Source organism: Aquarana catesbeiana, linkage group LG05, assembly GCF_042186555.1.
Source record: "Aquarana catesbeiana isolate 2022-GZ linkage group LG05, ASM4218655v1, whole genome shotgun sequence".
Taxonomy (NCBI): Eukaryota; Metazoa; Chordata; class Amphibia; order Anura; family Ranidae; genus Aquarana; species Aquarana catesbeiana.
The window spans coordinates 399,574,353-399,594,275 of NC_133328.1; the positions used below are offsets into that span (position 1 = coordinate 399,574,353).

Below are 19,923 nucleotides of genomic sequence, written 5' to 3' on the forward strand. Positions count from 1 at the left end.
TCCTTCCATGGCGTGCGACCAATCTTCTTTTTCTTCAATTACAATTGATGGTGGTGAGCCAGGGCCAGCACCGACAAGGAAATCTTTATCCACAGTCTGAGCGGTGTTACACTCTTTCAGGAAGGAGAGGGCGCCGCTCCCCACTCCCGAGTACAGCAGGATGAGGAGCTGCTCTCTCCACACAGAGACACAGTCACTCCCCCAGCTGCTGACCGAAGGAAGGAGGGGGAATGGGTAGAAAACAGAGAGCCCTCTCCTTACAGCTGCGGCTTGAGGGGGGGGCGACAGCACAGTTTCTCCTCTTCGGACCCGCTCGCCGCTGCTATCATTTGCCGGCGCGGAGAGCACGTGGGAGGGGGATCCGCGGCACCTGAGCTTTGGCGCCCCCCTCTGCCTTAGCTCGTGGCGCTTGGGAGTGGGGCACCCAGTGCACCCACCCAGGATCAGCCCTGGAGGGTTATGTACACTTCCCAGATTTATCCAAAAATGCAAGCTGTGTTTTGTAAATGACAAAGTGAACAAAGGGAGAACACACACTGAATGAGCTCTATGGGGAGAATTAATATAAAGTGTTTGAGATACGTTGTCTCAAGCTTGTCTAAGCTGCAGCACAGCCAATCAGATTTTTTTGTTTTGTTTTCTAAGGTTTGTTGAAAAATACACTATTTGAGCTAGAACTTGTCTCAGACACTTTTTGTTAATTCCCACCCTATCAGTTTCCAGAATACTCTATGGATACTACAATGTGTTTAACTATGAACACTGATTTTGGTCCTTTGACACTGAAAGGTGTGCAATGTCTCTGATTTTGGTGGGGGACCAAAAGAACTGCAGACTATAATACCCTGTGAGGCTAAAAGGAGAGGTACACTGTTAATTGTTAAATGGCAGAGGCAAACAAGTACTGTAGTAAGCAATCCGAAACTAAAAAAGAAACTGCCCTGAGTTAAGCTAAAGTTTTAACAACTATGTTTTTACCAACTTGCTCAAATACTTTTGCATTATGTATTCTAATCCATAGGAGGTGCTCACAACACAGACATGTGCTCATCATATAATGGTAAGGGGCCTGATTCGCATCCGTTGTGTACAGGAGGTGGAAAGGATTCTCTACTTTATGATCAGGAAAGGACTGGTTAACACAGGAGTTTTGTCTGTTGCACCTGGCCAGTATCTACTACCTAAAGAATACCACAATGTGAGTGGACACGGAACATTTTAAGCCTTGTGACCTAGAAATCTGAAATGACCGATGTTTTACTAACACATTTGACTTTTTTAACCAAGTGCATTATTTTACTTCTGATTTCTATGACACGCACTTGTATGTTGCCTGTTCTGTAGCTGTGCCTATCCACTATCTACATAATCTATAAAATCCATCCTTATTTTTTCTTAATGTTACAGAAGTCTGTGATTGTCATTGGGGCAGGACCAGCAGGACTGGCTGCTGCTCGAGAATTATACAACTTTGGAATCAAGGTATGCAAAGAGACTTCTTTTTTTATGTCCCATTATATTGTTTGCTGAAATTCTATGTTGAAATTCTATTCAAAGTTGAAATGAAGACATTCATTTAAAAAGACACTGCCACTGTACCCATTCAGGGAAAAGATGACTTTGTGTAAAGCCTCCACCCTGAACATTATACTTAATTTTCCAGCACTCCCCCACCACCCCTTATTCATTGGTCATAACTGGAAATACCAGGTGCTTCTGGGTATTTGTGCATACAGTAGGCCTGCAGTGAAGTTTTCTAAAATCCTTGCAAAATAAAAGAAAAGACTTGGAGAGGTTTGTTTTTACTGCTTGTAATCTGTATTACGTGTGGCATATAGTCTGTCAGTGGCCCTTAAAATAGTCATGTTTATCTAGAGGAAAGTTATCATTTAGCAACAGACAAAGGGTAGTCAGAAAACTCTACTGAATATTGGCTCAATAGTTGCATACATTGTTTTTTAATTATCGTTTTATTTCTGGTGGTTTTATACCTACATTTTGTGTTCTTTTTAGGTGTTGGTCCTAGAAGCAAGAGACAGGATCGGTGGTAGAGTTTGGGATGATAAGTCTTTTAAAGGAGTCACTGTGGGAAAAGGAGCCCAGATTGTGAATGGCTGCATAAACAACCCTATTGCATTAATGTGTGAGCAAGTGGGTTTCTGTTGTCTTTGTGTTTAACATTTAGGATTGTCTTTGTTAAAGCTAAATTCCAGGCAATCTGCTAAAAATACAGATGAAATGTGCATAAGGGAACTGTTTTACCTGACAAAAAAAAATCAGTATTTCAGTAAATCTGTACACACGGTTAGATTTTCGGACGACCGAATGTCTGATTTTTGTGGCATGTTACTCTCCTGTCAAAAGTGAAGAAGTTGCTGACAATACGAAAATTTTCGAATGACAGGATACAACATCAAAAGTGATGTAATGTTTTGAATCGTTTTGTATTTCTCTGTATCTGAGCATGCGTAGTTTTGCTCTTACAATTTTTTTCGTACGTAAACCGTACTAATTAAATGAAAATCAGACATCCGACAAAAATTTTATAGTCTGCACATCCAGCTTTTGTCTGACGAAAAAGCGAAATAGGCTGTCGAAAGCACTGTACCAACGATCCATAAATCGGCAGACAGCTTGTCGTACGAATTTTCCCATCTGATTTTCGTATTGTGAGTACGGGCCTTTTAATCGGTCCTGAGATTTGCACAGCCTTGCCACACAGCAGACCAGGATACCTGTTTTTTCTCTGCTGCAGTTACTAACGTTAACAGGTCTTGTTTCTCCCACAGCCTTGACTGGATCAGTGGGGAAATCATCACTTTGTCACTCTCCTTGTATCCGCATGTCCTTTACTGGCACATGAGCTCAGCAGACTGTCTCGCCATGCTGCTTCTCCCTTTTCTAGTGTGAGCTCTGCTTTACAGGGACTGAAAGAGGTAGAGCTGCACAATTAATCGTTAAAAAATCGTGATCTCCATTCACCCCCTCTGATGATCTGTCCTGCTGAGTTTGCCAATTCTTTCATATAAACAAGTGGAGAGATTATCTGCTCACTCAGCTGTCAAAAGAAAGCATCTGGGCAGTCTGCCAAGTTTAGAACTTGAAACATTGTAACTAACTTCCTTCTTAGATCAAAGGGATAACCTTCTCTGTAAACAAATAACCCTGGCAATCTGCCAAGTTTTAAACAACATGTAAATGGAGGAAGTTTAACCACTTAAAGTCTAAATCTTTTTCTGACACTTCTTTCTTAAAGTGGAGGTCTGCTGAAAAAAAAATATTAAAAGCCAGCAGCTACAAATACTGCAGCTGCTCACTTTTAATATATGGACACTTACCTGTCCAGGGAGCCCGCGATGTTGACAGCCGAAGCCGATCCGTCCTTCGGCTCTCGGCTGCAGCCGCTGCCATCCTCGGTAAGGGAATAAGGAAGTGAAGCCGTGCGGCTTCACTTCCTGGTTCCCTACTGCACATGCGCGAGTCACGCTGCGCGTCCTCTCTGGTCCCTGCTGTGTTCTGTGTCTCACAGAATACAGCGGTGGAGGAGAGTGTAGGCGCCGGAAGTGGCGTAGGTCACTGCAAGCGCCGCTGTGATCTATGCCAGGAAGTAGGAGCAAATACTTGTATTAGACAGGTATCTGCTCCCTCCTACCCCCTGAAAGGTGCCAAATGTGACACCGGAGGGGGGGGAGGAATCCAAAAAGTGGAAGTTCCATTTTTGGGTGGAACTCCACTTTAAGTTAAAATCAATATTTTTTGCTTAATGTGAAAGATGATGTTTTGCCGCGAGAATCGTGAGAGAATCGTGATCTATCTAAGCAAAAAAATTGTGATTCTCATTTTAGCCAAAATCGTGCAGCTCTAGAAAGAGGCTGATACTAAATCAAATTCTGGTACTTACATGGTTTTTAAAAAATACAATTGTAGCAAGAAATACAGAACTAAATGATTTTTTGTCCTTTATATCTGCCTGGAATTTAGTTTTAAACATAAAATGATTTAGCAGTAATAAGTTGTTAAAAGACATTTGGAATGTGTTGTGATAAGTGGGTTGAAAATGGCGGTTTTGGGATTGTCATTTTGGACTTTATATATTTATTTGCTTTTGTAATCACCATTTCCCTTTTCACTTTAATTTTGTATGTTTTTAGCGCCAACACACTTTTGCATTTGATATTTTTCATTTGGAACGTGTTAATTTACTTTTGTTTCTTTCCATCCCACTCTTATAATCACTACATGGGTGAAATACAATATGGGTGAAATACAAGTGATCCACTTGTGATGACAGCTTTCAAATGTCTTATCTGGTCATATTTCATTCCTGGTACAGGCCATACAAGAAGTGTTCATTTTTGGATGGTTAGCCATTACCTTTCAGAGTTTCTCATTTGGCCTGCAAATCCACTGTTTAGGGTGTAAGCGGCACTTTTTTCTTTGGCAGTAGCACATGCCATCAGCTTATCTCTGTGTAATCAGCAGAGTGCAGTAGAAAATCAGTTAAAAATTTGCAGCCTGCTATACCTCTGACGCTGCGATGATGAACCCCCATGACACTCTGTTACAGTCATTAACTTCCTGTATGTGGTGACATTGTTGTAGAGTAGACCCATTGCATGTTAAAGTTTCCTCCCTTATTTTTTTTCAGCAACATTGAATGATAATAAAATGAACTGCTATAGTTTCTCTTTCTGTCTTCCTTTAAATTAGTTATATAGTAAAATCAGAATGGCTATTTTATGTTTTCCTATTTCATTTCAGATTTCTGATGACTAATAAAGTGATTGCAGTTTAGAATTTTCTTTGATTGCTATGTTTGAATTTATGAGTGATCTCAATGCTTCTTTGTTTCTAACTCATGTTTTTTTAAGTCTCCCTTATTTATTCTTTGTTATTGAAATCACAGCTTGCTATAACAATGCGCAAACTAAGGGAAAAGTGTGATTTGATACAAGAAGGCGGAAGGTTAACAGACCCATCTATAGACAAACGTATGGATTTTCATTTTAATGCTATACTGGATGTTGTGGCAGAATGGCGTAAAGATAAGGGTCAGCAACAAGATGTTCCACTTGGAGGTATCTATTAACTCAATATATTTTATAGAGTCTTAGTAAATACTAAGAACATAACTAAGGTTGTCCATTAATGTGCTGATTATTGACCAATGACCTTAAAGCGGAGGTCCGCCCACCTATGCAAAATGAAAAGCCAGCAGATACACATACTGCAGCTGCTGACTTTTCTTGTTCAATATTTTTATTGATGTTTATAGGGAGAACAGAAAAAAGAAAGGGAGGGGGGTGGGGGGTACAATGTCAACCTTACAATGGGATATAGGGAGTGAGGTCATACAGTAGGTTTGGGAATAAATGGCAAAACAGTAATAACAAACCTGTGTAGACAATGTAATTACTTTTCAATGGTTGAGTTCAAGGTCAGGGGGATTGTCCAACACCCTCAAACAGCCCACCTGGGGACAAGCTCCGTCGTGAGGGGGAAACCATTCAGTTGACCTTTAATCTACTGTTCAAACATTTTAGTAGGAAAGGGAAATCGGTATATGATGTAGAGGCGGGGGGGGGGGGGGGGAGGAGGAGAACACCTCACAGGAGCAATGGTAGTGGGTGGAACATAGGAGATCCATGGAACCAGTAGGGATATAGCCCAGGTTGTGAAGAAAGTGGTAGCAGCAATAGTACGGTGCATTCAGAGCCAGCAAGTGTAAAATATATATCTGCGATGTATATATATATATATATATATATATATATGTATCAATATATATCTAGTCAGTAGTGAGGCATGGATCTGGGATTAGTTGTGGGCTGCTTATGTTAGTGAGAGCTAGGTAGAGCAAGTCTTGGGAATGAGATGGGAAGAGGGTCAGACCAAATACGAGGAAGTATGAGTATCCGATCATGGTTTCATGGAAGATTTGTGTATCCTGAGGGGAGAGCCCATTGAGGTGGATGAGCCATTAAGGAACGGAGAAAAAGAAGAGGAGATAAGGGGGGGGGGGGAAAGAGCAGGAGAGAGAAGAGGAGTCACCGGGGAAGGAGGGGGGAGTCTTCTGGCTATATAAACTTAGGAGAGAAGTGGCTTAAGGGCAGAGTAGGAGGCTATCACAATCGGGGGGAAGAAAATTATCTACCCAGGGTTACCAAAGTCTTTCAAATTTGGTGACTTTATCGAAGAGTACGACTTGGATCATAGCGTGGATCATCGCTCTAGTGATTCTATGTTTCGTTTCCAAAGTGTTCAGATGGGGGGGTTTTTCCAGGCCTTTGCGATTGTTTGCTTTGCAGCTGTGGTGACCTGCAGGCGTAATTTGAATTGGGGGCAAGTCAGGTCTAGAGGTTTTTTATTAAGTAGGGCAATGGAGGGGTCGAGGTCAAGGGTACTGTCGACCAGAGTAGATATAGTGTGGAAGATTTCGGTCCAAAATGTTTGGGCTAGGGGGCAGCTCCATCAAATGTGGAGGTACGTGCCTCGTTCATTACAGCCTCAAACAATTAGAGGAGTAGGATGGGAGGCATTTCGATATCTGGGCAAGGACTAAGTACTAGCGCATTAGTACCTCATAGTTGGTTTCAGAGGCTACTATATTTTGGGAAGCAGATTTAGTGGCTAGCCAAATGTCAGACCAGTCTTTTGTATCAAGATGGAGGTCTAGATCAGCTTCCCATTGCATTGCATAGCGGAGGGAGGTGTGTCTGGGGGGATCTAATAGCTGGGTGTAGATGAGAGATATTAGGACTCGAGCCTAAGGGTCCTTATTACAGATGTGTTCAAAAGCTGATAGGTCTGGAAGGGAGATGTTGGTGCGCAAGCAAGGGGTAAATAAGTGTTTGGGTTGGAAGTAAAAGAAGAAAATTTTAGTTAGGAACGCCATGGGACTCGCTGAGTGTAGGGAACGTTTTGAAGGTATCGGGGGTAGTAAATGAGTAGGCTCGGATAAGATAAGCGAACGACCATCTATGGAAGGTAGAAGGTGAGGACCATGCTGAGTAGAAAGCAGGGTTGCGGGGACAGGACAAGAGGGGATTATGTGAGGATTGGAATCCGAATTTGGTTTTGAGGTTGCCCCAGATTCATAGTAAATGGCATGCAGTAGGGTTTTTTTTTCCAAATAACATTTTATTATTGTTTGTATTTGCGATACAGTATAAAGAAGTACATAATTTCAAAGGTGCAAATTGTAGTATACATTGTTACTTTCAAGTGTTTACTCAGGAATACTGATGTTGTGCTTAAGGACAGTAGTATACTATTATCTAGCTTTATCAATTTTTGTCAAATATGTATCTCTGATTCATTTATTAAACTGTAATATTTTGTATGTGGCTGTAAGAGTCACAAGAATACTCTATATGAGGAGAAGGAGGGGGAAAGGAAAAGAAAGGGGGTAAAGAAGTCATCAAAGTAAGTTTATTACCTGGTCATGGTGGGTTCTCCCGAAGGTGCCACAGCTCCCAGACCTTGTTATGAGCCTTGAGTCTGTCCTGCATCCTAGCCATCATTTTCTCCATCAGTTCGACATCCTTAATTCTGGAATAAAGGGCTTCAGGAGAAGGGGTGGTGCGGCGTTTCCAATTTAGGGCTATGAGGCAGCGTGCTGCTGTAAGGACATGACATACTAGTTTTTTTATATGGTGTGGGGAGCTTCAGCGGTGATAAGTCTAATAAGAAAAATTTGGGAGTTGCCGGGACCAGTATCTCCAGAAGGTGGGCTAGTAGCTGCTGGACCATGGTCCAGTATGGGGCGATTAATGGGCAGCTCCAATAGATATGGAGGAGGGTGCCTTTCGCCCCTGACCTCCAGCATCTGTCTGAGCTAGTGGGAAAAATGGCGTGGAGTATATCTGGGGTCATGTACCAGAATAGGAGGATTTTTTAGGAGTTTTCTTTTTATATAGTGTGCACATTGAACTCTTTGCTGTTTGGGACCATATCGCCTGCCACTGTTATATGGGAATTTCCTCATTGACGGCTTTCTCCCATCTAATCATATAAGAATGTTTACCCTGTTCTTCTAGGGGACAGGTATTTAGTATCTTGTGAATATCTGATATTAGACCCTTCTGTGCGGTACCCGCCAGGATTCTATTTTCAAAAGAGGATGGGGGGGGGAACTGCAAGTTAGGGACTATAGTGAGTGCGTAATGTCGGATTTGCAGATATCCATAGAACACCTGTCGTGGTAGATCGTATTTGGTCTGAAGTTCAGGAAAGGGTAACAATTTGCGTGTCCTGTGGTCCACTAGGTTCCCGAAGTGAAATAGGTTCCGTGATGTGCGACATCAGATTTGTGAGGGTATCGGGAACCTTGGGATTACAGATGAAAGTGGTCAATAGCGATTTCTCTGATGACAACGCATAAGGTTGTGATAGTTTGCGCCATAGCCGCCTGAGTTGGGACATGGAGCCCAGCAGGCATTTGGGAGCTACCTCCGCATTCGCACGCCATAGTAGGTTATTCGGGTGTATCGGGGCTAGCCATATTTTTTCGATTTCTGTCCATTTTTTTGTATGACCTGTGGGTGAACCATGAAGCAACTGCTCGTAGCTGGGTTGCCTGATAGTATTTGATAAGGTTGGGGAACGCGAGTCCCCCTTCACCGCCCGCTGCCATCATTACCGACCTAGGTATTCTATGTCTTTTGTAGTTCCAGATGTAGTGGAATAGATCAGATTGAAGCTTTTTCAGGTGTTTGTATGGGACTGGTATGGGTAATGTTCGGAAAAGATAAAGAAGCTTCGGGAGGATGGTCATTTTAACTGAGCGATCCGCCCTAAGAGGGAAATATGGTGTATTTTCCACTGGAGCAGTAAGGATCTGATTGAGCGGAAAAGGAGGGGGGGGGGGGAATTTGCTTGGTATAGGGTAGTGAATTTTGGGGTGATTTGGGTCCCCAAGTACTTCAGGGCGGTTGTTTTCCAGCTGTAAGAGAAATTGTTTTTTAAAAGTCTGATCTCTGCTTCAGGTATGTTAATAGGCAAGGCCTCTGATTTTGACGTATTGATTTTATATCCCGAGAGGGCTCGATAACGGTCTGGTTCCGCATGCAGGATCAGAAGGGATATGTGGGGTTGAGTCAGTGTGAGAATGATGTCGTCAGTGAAAAAGGAGATTTTGAACTCTTTGCCCCTGACTGATATGCCCTGTATGTCCGTGTTGTCCCAAATAGAGGCGGCTAGGGGTTCAACGCAGAGTGCAAATAACGGGTGAGAGCGGGCACCCCTGTCTAGTGCCGTTTGCCCCTTTAAAAGAGGTGGAAAGAGCAAAAGGGGTCCTAACATGAGAGGAGGGGTTGGAGTAGAGATGTCTGATCGCCTGCATGAAGGGCCCCCTGAATCCTATGTGGCGTAACGTGGCGAACAGGAAGGGCCACTCTAAACGGTCAAAGGCCTTTTCGGCATCCAGGCTGAGTAGCAAGGCTGCCGAATTCTCCCTGTTCGCCACGTCTACGAGATCTATCACCTTTCTGGTGTTGTCGCCAGCTTGTCTAAGTGGGACAAAACCTACTTGATCCTTATGGATCAGAGAGGGAAGGACCATGTTCAGTCAGATTGAGAGTAGTTTTGTGAAGATTAAAAGGTCAGAATTTAGTAGGGCAATGGGTCTGTAGTTAGCACATATGGAGGGGTCCATGCCCGGTTTTGGAAATAGGGTGATAAAGGAGCGCTGCATGTCCGGTGGAATGGGGGTGTCCTGGAGGAAGGCGTTGAATAGTTTGCACAGGTGGGGGAGCAGTAGAGGGAGAAATGTTTTATAGTATTCATAGGGAAATCCGTCCGGACCTGGGTCTTTGTGAGATTGTAGGGATTTAATAGTCAGTTCTATTTCCTCGTCGGTGATGTGCGCGATGAGTCACGGTAGGTCAGAGGGTTGTAGGTGGGGAATCCCGCTTTGTTCCAAATATTGTCGCATGCATTGGGAGAGGTCAGGAGAGGGGGGTTACTGAGGATGTCCGGATTGTTAAAGAGATCTTTATAGAAATCTGCGAAGGTATGGAAATCTCTGTGGGGTGGGATAACAGTTGGCCCGATTTGTCCTTAATCTGGTGTGGGGTCTGCATGTGGGATAGCATAGCTTCTTAGCTAGGAGGGAGTGTGCTTTGTTCCCTTTGTCGTAGAACAGTTGTTTCAGTCTGGTCAGCGCTTTTTCAGTGCTGCCTAGGGCTAGGTCACTGAGGGTTGCACGTAGGTTAGTTATCTTTTTGAGGAGGGATATTGTGGGGGTGAGTTGGAGTTTACATTCAAGCACACAGAGTTCCCGTTCTGCTTGCACTTTCATGCTCATTGCGTCTTTTTTCATTGCTGAGGACAGTGCCATGCACCTACCCCAGAGGACTGCCTTGTGGGCTTCCCAAAGTGTGGAGAGAGACTTCTGGGGTGTTGTTCTCCATGAAATAATGTTTGAGGGTGGTGTTTAATTCTACCCGAGCGGGTTGGTGTTGGAGAAGGAATGTATTTAGTTTTCAGTTATATGGTCTACAGTTGGGAGCGCCTAAGTCTAACATGAGCAGGATAGGGGCATGATCTGACCAAGAAATAGGAAGTATCTGAGCTGTGCATGTTATTCTGAGTGTGGTGTCGTCAATGCGGGAGTGTGTGCGATGGGGGGCTGAGTAGAAAGTATACTGCCAATCGCCTGGGTGGAGAGCCCTCCAGGCATCAAAGAGAGCATAATGTGTAGAGATTTGTCGGAATATCTTCGAGTCCCTGAGGACCCGAGTTGGAGATGCCCAGGGGCTCGCCACATGGTGTTCCGCAGTTGCTGATTGGGTTAGGTTGAAGTCCCCCCCCCCCACCACAAGGATCCCGTGATTTGATCGGAAAATGCAGGCGTATACCCTGGACAGAAAGCTGTGTTGTTTAGTGTTTGGGGCATATAAGGCACAGAAAGTGACCTCTTGTGTTTGCCAGAGTCCCTGTAGTATGATAAAGTGACCATGAGGGTCGCAGTGCTGAGCCGAGCAGGTGAAAGGGGACCCGCGCTTAATAAGTATGGCCACCCCAGCTTTTTTATGGGTACCCAATGAGAGGAAGATCTGGATGTAGTATTTGGAGGCGAATGCAAAGGAGCCCCCTTTGTCAAAATGGGTCTCTTGGACCAGTATAACATCTGCTCCTGACTGTCTGAACTCCCTTTGTGCCAGATGCCTTTTTTTATTATAGGTAAGGCCATGTACATTTAGAGATAAGATCTTAGCCATGGTGTTGGGTATGGGCAAGGGGATGTGTGCTTACCTGATGCAGATGTGGAGGTTCCTGAGGCCAAGGACCGGGAGCAGGCATTCCTCGGGAGGAGACCAAGTTACTCTTTGCATATTGCGTTGCAGGCTTGATGATGACTAGAGAGGGAGGAGAAAAGGGGAGGCTGAAAAGAAAGGAAGGCAGTTAGTGCAAGATAGCAGGAGAAAAAAGGAGCAAACATTATTATTAAACCTTGAAAGGCCAACGGGCCTAGGTTAAGATGGTTTCCCAGGTGCCTCCCCGACACCATGCCAAGTGGATGGGCTGGGAAGGGGCACAGGGGAGCCCTTAACTGGTCAAAGAAAACAAGTGAACTTTGAATAGCTCTAAACTATAAACCAGGTGGGGGGGGGTGGTAGGTGTGTGAGAGAAAACCTTCACTCTCGAGTCTCATCCGAGACATGCACTTGTAATAAACTGGGAGTTAACGCTGGGGCACTTTGGGGGACTGTAGGTTGAAAGAATATCAGACAAAATTGTCCAGGGCAGATTCATCTGCAGAGTCTAAGTGTTTGGGTCTTGTGGTGATTTGAAGTTGCAGTTAATGCGTCTCAGCTGCTTTTGTGCTTGGTGGATCTGCGGTGAGTGTTCGGGTTCCGGGGACGGTTAGAGGTGGGTACTTTCTGCCAGACTGTGGGTGGTGTTGGTGGCGTGGCCACTAAGTCTCAATCCGGTAGTTGGGGGTTTTGTATCTAAAAGGTATCACAGAAAGTGTGTAGGTCTTCCGGGTATCTTAGAATGGCAGATTTGCTTTGGTGTTTTGCAGTGAGACTGAAGGGGAACTCCCATCGGTAGGGAATGGTTTCTTCTTGCAATGTGTGCAGTAAAGGTTACAGAAGTCTGCGTTTTTGCAGGGTGATCCAGGATAGGTCGGGATATAATTGTATCTGGACTCCGTCAAAAGTCACTTTGCGTGCCAGGCAGGCCTGCCTCATGATTTCCTCTTTGAGGGGATAGGAGCTAATTCTGCAGATATCTCTTGGTTTAGAGGTGGCTCCCTTGGGTCATAGGGCTCGGTGGGCTCTGTCCATTTCTGTGTTTTGTAGGCGGTTCGCCTAGTAGATTATTGAAAATGGTCTGCGGGGTTGATTGCAGGTCTTCGGAGCCCTCTGGCTGGGGTATACCCCTCACGCGGATGATGTTTCGGCGCCCCCTGTTGTCCAGGTCCTCTACGTGTCGCTGCATGTCTCTAAGCAGGGAACAGTGGTCTGCCCCTGGAGTTGGGTCCTATAAACGGCCAATTTTGTTTCCTAGATTTCCTCTTCTGCCATTTCCATTAGGGGTGCAACGGATCGTCACCGATCCGTGATCCGAATGGCTCAACCTGTTCGGATCAGCACACCATAGGAAAGGCAGCGGCTTCGACCTAGCTCCGGAGCAGCGGCCATTTGGTACACCCGGTGGCCGTCTACCACGTGATCGCTCAGTCAAATGACGGAGAAATCACTTGGAAACAAACATGTCATGACGCTGGTTCCTCTCTCCCCTCTGTGTACTGATCTTTACAGTGGAGGGGAGAGATCGGATGGCAGCAGCGCTGTGGGCTGGATCTGTAGTGCCCACAGCACTGCTCTGTGACAATTGCAGTCACATCCATGGATCCATCCATCCGTGCTCAGCCATCCCTCCATACTCTGCCATACCCTGCCATACTTTGCCATACCCTGCCATACTCTGCTAATACTCTGCCAATACTCTGCAATACTCTGCCATACCCTGCCAATACTCTGCAATACGCTGCCAATACTCTGCAATACTCTGCCATACCCTGCCAATACCCTGCAATACTCTGCCATACCCCGCCAATACTCTGCAATACCCTGCCAATACTCTGCAATACCCAGCCATACTCTGCAATACCCAGCCATACTCTGCCATACCCTGCCAATACTCTGCCATACCCTGCCAATACTCTGCCATACCCAGCCATACCCTGCAATACCCAGCCCTACTCTGCAATACCCAGCAATACTCTGCTGTACCTTGCAATACTCTGCAATACCCAGCCATACTCTGCAATACCCTACAATACCCAGCCATACTCTGCAATACCCTGCCATACTCTGCAATACCCAGCCATACTCTGCAATACCCAGCCATACCCTCAATACCCAGCCATACCCTGCAATACCCCGCCATACCCTGCAATACCCAACCATACCCTGCAATACCCTGCCATACTCTGCAATACCCTGCCATACCCTGCAATACCCTGCCATACCCTGCAATACCCAGCCATACTCTGCAATACCCAGCCATACTCTGCAATACCCAGCCATACCTTGCAATACCCAGCCATACCCTGCAATACCCAGCCATACTCAGCCATACCCAGCCATACTCTGCCATACTAAGCCATACCAGCCATACTCTGCCATACTTTGCCATACCCAGCCATACTCTGCAATACTCGGTGATACCTAGCCTTACTCTGTAATACCCAGCCATACTCTGCAATACTCGGTGATACCCAGCCATACTCTGCAATACCCAGCCATACTCTGCAATACCCAGCCATACTCAGGGATACCTAGCCGTACCCAGCCATGCTCAGCCGTACCCAGCCATACTCAGCCAATATTACACTGGGGGAGATGTCCATTACAGTGGGGGAGATGACGTGGATATTATAGTGGGGGAGATGACGTGGATATTACAGTGGGGGAGATGATGTGGATATTACAGTGGGGGAGATGACGTGGACATTACAGTGGGGAGATTGTGGATATTACAGTGGGGAGATTGTGGATATTACAGTGGGGACTATATGGTGGTGGAATTTTCACAGGTTTTTGCAAATTCAATTATTATTTGCTGATCCGAAAAATGATCCGATCTGTGACTCTGATCCGAGGAACGATCCGATCTGTGAGTTTTTTGATCCGTTGCACCCCCAATTTCCACTCTATCTGCCAAGTGTTTGAGGCCTGTTTGGAGAACCTGAATTTCTGCGCGGCAGGTGGATTTCACATCCTCTATTACTTGCCTAAAGTCCTCTTTAGTTGGCATTGCTTGCAAATAGACGTGCCATTGGAGGGGTAAAGGGGGTACCTGTGCAGGCCCATACTGCTAGTGGGGTGATGGCGGGCAGAGTGGTAGAGGTTGGGGACTCGTGGTAGCCATGTCAGAGGCTAGGTGTGATCGTGTTGTTGGAGGGTTCCACGGGTCTGACCATGTTGATCCCTGCATTTGTTGGGGGGACCTCTCATTGTGAGTCCCCGATGGAAGGAGGGCCGGGGAGTGGGCCTTTTGTGCATATGTGGGTTTTTGAGCTGGCTGCGCCCTGGATGTGCTGGGATCCCTTGAGTGGGATAGTCTCTGTGCTTTTGGGGGGGGGCGAGGTAGCAACCATGGCCCAAGGGGCTGCATGAATGTCCTCAGGCTCTTGAGGTGTCCGGCTGGAGGGGTATGCGGGGCCTGGCAGAGCCGGGTTGTCCTGGGAGAAATCTGATGTGGTAGGGGATACAGCTTCTGTCCCATGGACACAGGGGTCCGAGGCTGTCCTCAGCAGCTTCGGAAATGTCTCAGAGCACTGTGTGTAGTGCTGGATGGGGGATTAGATATGGCGGGCTGCAGCCCACATGGCGGGGCCTCTGGGAAATTGGGGTAGTTGGGGGGGATTCCCTGCTCCGTTTTGTGAGGAGGGCTCCTTGACAGCCAGCGGGGGACCTTTGGGGGTCCGATGCATGAGGGGAGCTGATGGTGAGAGCTGCACGGAGATCCGGGAGCGGGATGCAGAGGCGTCCGGCACCATCTTGTCCTTCCCGCCTAGTGGCATGTCCGGCAGGAGAAAGCGGGAGCGAAGGTCCGTGGAGGTACCCAGAGGGGGTTGCGATGTGCCCCGGGCTTTGAATGAGCAGGTGATCCTCGATGTAGGTGTGGTGGATCGTTCCAGAAAGTGCCGTTTATGCTGTGGGCTGAGAGAGCTGGGAGATCAGGCACCCATCCAGGTCGGCTTCTGGTCACGCCCCCACAGTAGGGTTTTTTTAATGTCTTGCGATCACATGGCTGGAGCCAGAGTAGGTTGACCACCAAGAGAGGGTCACAGTTCACGGATTCTAAGGCAACTCAAAGGGGTATATAGTGAGTAGTGTGGTATTTTGGTAATTGGGCCAGCTGGGCCGCCTGGTAATATTTGGTGAAGTGAGGGAGACCTAGTTCGCCTTGGAGCTTGGGAAGATATAGGACTGATTTGGGTACACACGGTCTGGTTTTGCCCCATATAGGCAAGTTTCTGAGGAAGTGTGAGGGGATGGGGACGGGCAGAACCCGGAATAAGTAAAGGATCTTCGAGAGAATAATTTTTTATAATTTTGATAGCGTTAATACGTTCTAACCAAGCTAAAGGCAGTGTAGACCAGGAGGACATAAGGCTGGTGAGGTGAGATAGCATGGGGGGGGGGGGGGGTAGTTGGCAGAATAGAGGGCTGCGTGGTCTGCTGTAAGTTCAATGCATAGATGACCATGAAAATGGATGGGCATGTTGAAGTTGTGACAATAGAGGTTGGGGCAGGGAGACGTTAAGGACTTGTGATTTCTGTGGGTTAACCGATCTAATGTGGAGAGAAGATTTGGGGAAGATGTCAGCAGGGAGGTGAGGAAAAGGAGAATGTCATCAGCAAACAGACAGAGTTTGTGATGGTGGCCACCTAGTTCGAGTCCTTTTAATGTCTGGGTTGGAACGTATTGCCTGGGCAAGGGGTTCAATGACAAGGGCACACAAGAGTGGAGATAAGGGGCAGCCTTGTCTCATTCTGCTTCGTACTGGGAAAGAGGCTGATTTATAACCGGCATATTTAACGCACGCGGAGAGTAGAGTATAGAGGGAGGAGACCCAAGAGAGGAAGTGAGGCCCAAATCCTCATTTTCGTCGTACAAATTGTAGGTAGGGCCAGGAAATCGAGTCAAACGCTTTTTTAATATCTAGCAACACAAAGCAAGTTGGAACCTGGTGGGAACGTGCTGCCCGAGCTATCAAAATTGCTCTATGGACATTGTCCCCAGCTTGTCTCACAGGGATGAACCCGACCTGGTCTTTATGAATGAGGGAACCTACAATCAAATGTAGGCGAAATTAGATGATTTTAGTCATTATTTTAATGTCCAGGTTCAATAGTGAGATTGGGCAGTAATTTGTGAGTCCTCCCTTCTCTTAACAAGATGGGGGTGATGAAGAACAAGTCAAAGCCACGATGGCCATTTTCATATTTCATGTTTGGCCAGCTTTACAGAATCAAAGCTTTACTTTTTTTAGTTATATGTACTATATTATTTTATCTTGGTATCCATTCATTATACCTCCCCTTGCTAAAAATATAAATTCAGTTTATAGCCTAATTAAGGTATTATTTAAATTCTATGTGTTACTGTTCTGCAATGTAATAGATACACTTTTTTTAATTAGATAAGATACAAGAGATCTACAAAACATTCATACAGGAATCTGGCATCCAGTTCACAGATGTAGAAGAAAAGGTCTTACAGTTCCACCTTGGGAATCTGGAATATGCTTGTGGAAGCAATCTACATAATGTGAGTTCTTTTTAATTTTTGCACATTTTTCTGTGTAAAATTATCAAGTGAAATAATAAATTATCCTTTTTTGACTTGTTGTAAAGTTGTCCATTCCTATTGATTTTTGTTTCATTTTTGGGTTAAATATCTCTTTTAACTTTACATACACATTTCTGCACTTACTGCGGCAGATTTACTAAAACTGGTGCACACAGATTCTGGTGCAGCTGTGCATTATTTTTTATTTATTTTTTTTCCCTTTCTCCTTCCTTTTTTTCTTTCCTTTTCCCTTTTTCTTTCTTTTTTTTTCTTTTCTGCCACATCAGTGAATTCTTTGAGAGACTTAATTCAGCTCAGCTGTTCATGTACGTCCCTTCTCATTTTCACATCATCGTAGCTTGTCATCATAGAAAACAGTAAGAAAAGGTGCCATTACAAAATTTTCCACCAACCTAGATATCAATAAGAATATTTCTCTGTTATGATAACACTCTATTTCACTACCAATAATTAATTTTCCCCTCCATCAACCCCCCCCCCCACCCACCCATCCTATGTGCATTATATTTATTAACCTCAATTACTGGTCTAGGTTCTAATTTTTTCTGCATAACTCCATGTTTTTTTAAATTCACTCCAACACTTCCACTTGTCATTTACCACCTCCCTATTTTCTTCTCTATTATAGGACATCCGTTCCATGATATAAGTTTCCTCCAGGGCATTTATCCACTCCCATATCTGAGGGCTTTCTATTACTAGCCAGTTTTTAGGAATCAGCCTTTTTGCTGCATTTAATAAATGTGGAACCAAGGAAGCCCTATACTGTTTCACATCTCCTTCTGTGCCGTGGAAGAGCACTATCCATGGGTCCTCCGTTACCTCCATTTTAGTGATTTCTTTAATGTAAGCTAAAATCTTTTTCCAATACTTTCTAATAGTCGGACAATTCCACCAAAGGTGAGCCATAGTGCCCACTTCCTTATAGCCCCGCCAACATTCTGCCGACTTTACATAGTTACATAGTTACATAGTAGGTGAGGTTGAAAAAAGACACAAGTCCATCAAGTCCAACCTATGTGTGTGATTATGTGTCAGTATTACATTATATATCCCTGTATGTTGAGGTCATTCAGGTGCTTATCTAATAGTTTCTTGAAGCTATCAATGCTCCACGCTGAGACCACCACCTGTGGAAGGGAATTCCACATCCTTGCCGCTCTTACAGTAAAGAACCCTCTACGTAGTTTAAGGTTAAACCTCTTTTCTTCTAATTTTAATGAGTGGCCACGAGTCTTGTTAAACTCTCTTCTGCGAAAAAGTTTTATTTCTATTGTAGGGTCACCAGTATGGTATTTGTATATTGAAATCATATCCCCTCTCAAGCGTCTCTTCTCCAGAGAGAATAAGTTCAGTGCTCGCAACCTTTCCTCATAACTAAGATCCTCCAGATCCTTTATTAGCTTTGTTCCCTTCTTTGTACTCGCTCCATTACATCCTTCCTGAGGACTGGTGCCCAGGACTGGACAGCATACTCCAGGTGCGGCCGGACCAGAGTCTTGTAGAGTGGGAGAATTATCGTTTTATCTCTGGAGTTGATCCCCTTTTTAATGCATGCCAATATTCTGTTTGCTTTGTTAGCAGCAGTTTGGCATTGCATGCCATTGCTGAGCCTATCATCTACTAGGACCCCCAGGTCCTTTTCCATCCTAGATTCTCCCAGAGGTTCTCCCCCTAGTGTATAGATTGCATTCATATTTTTGCCACCCAAATGCATTATTTTAAATTTTTCTACATTGAACCTCATTTGCCATGTAGTTGCCCACCCCATTAATTTGTTCAGATCTTTCTGCAAGGTTTCCACGTCCTGCGGAGAAGTTATTGCCCTGCTTAGCTTAGTATCGTCTGCAAATACAGCGATTGAACTGTTTATCCCATCCTCTAGGTCGTTTATAAACAAATTAAATAGGATTGGTCCCAGCACAGAACCCTGGGGAACCCCACTACCCACCCCTGACCATTCCGAGTACTCCCCATTTATCACCACCCTCTGAACTCGCCCTTGTAGCCAGTTTTCAATCCATGTACTCACCCTATGGTCCATGCCAACGGACCTTATTTTGTACAGTAAACGTTTATGGGGAACTGTGTCAAATGCTTTTGCAAAATCCAGATACTCCACGTCTACGGGCCTTCCTTTATCTAGATGGCAACTCACCTCCTCATAGAAGGTTAATAGATTGGTTTGGCAAGAATGATTCTTCATGAATCCATGCTGATTACTGCTAATGATACCGTTCTTATTACTAAAATCTTGTATATAGTCCCTTACCATCCCCTCCAAGAGTTTGCATACTATTGATGTTAGGCTAACTGGTCTGTAATTCCCAGGGATGTATTTTGGGCCCTTTTTAAATATTGGTGCTACATTGGCTTTTCTCCAATCAGCTGGTACCATTCCAGTCAGTAGATTGTCTGTAAAAATTAGGAACAACGGTCTGGCAATCACTTGACTGAGTACCCTCGGATGCAAGCCATCTGGTCCCGGTGATTTATTAATGTTAAGTTTCTCAAGTCTAATTTTAATTCTGTCCTCTGTTAACCATGGAGGTGCTTCCTGTGTTGTGTCATGAGGATAAACACTGCAGTTTTGGTTACTGAAGCCCCCTGATTCACTCGTGAAGACTGAGGAGAAGAATACATTCAATACCTTCGCCATCTCCCCATCCTTTGTAACCAGATGTCCTTTCTCATTCTTTATGGGGCCAATATGGTCTGTCCTCCCTTTTTTACTGTTTACATACTTAAAGAATTTCTTGGGATTTTTTTTGCTCTCCTCCGCTTTGTGTCTTTCATGTTCGATCTTAGCCGTCCTAATTGCACCCTTACATTTCTTGTTGCATTTTTTATAAAGTCTGAATGCTGAGGATGATCCCCCAACCTTGTATTTTTTGAAGGCCTTCTCTTTTGCTTTTATATGCATTTTTACATTGGAGTTAAGCCATCCAGGACTTTTGTTCGCTCTTTTAAATTTATTACCCAATGGGATACATTGGCTAATGCCCTTATTTAATATGCTCTTAAAGCAAACCCATCTCTCCTCCGTATTCTTTGTTCCTAATATTTTATCCCAATTTATGCCTTTTA

General features: G+C 44.8%; 1 protein-coding gene across 8 annotated transcripts in view; it reads left to right on the forward strand.

The window, feature by feature from the left end:
• Positions 1-19,923, forward strand: part of KDM1B (lysine demethylase 1B) — a 119,229-nt gene that overhangs the window by 35,903 nt on the left and 63,403 nt on the right. For all 8 annotated transcript variants that reach the window (XM_073631124.1, XM_073631126.1, XM_073631125.1 and 5 more), the window contains 5 exons: positions 1,022-1,198; positions 1,408-1,482; positions 2,014-2,151; positions 4,907-5,078; positions 16,667-16,794. In XM_073631124.1, coding sequence (XP_073487225.1) covers positions 1,022-1,198; positions 1,408-1,482; positions 2,014-2,151; positions 4,907-5,078; positions 16,667-16,794 — 690 coding nt within the window. The remainder of the gene's footprint in view (positions 1-1,021; positions 1,199-1,407; positions 1,483-2,013; positions 2,152-4,906; positions 5,079-16,666; positions 16,795-19,923) is intronic.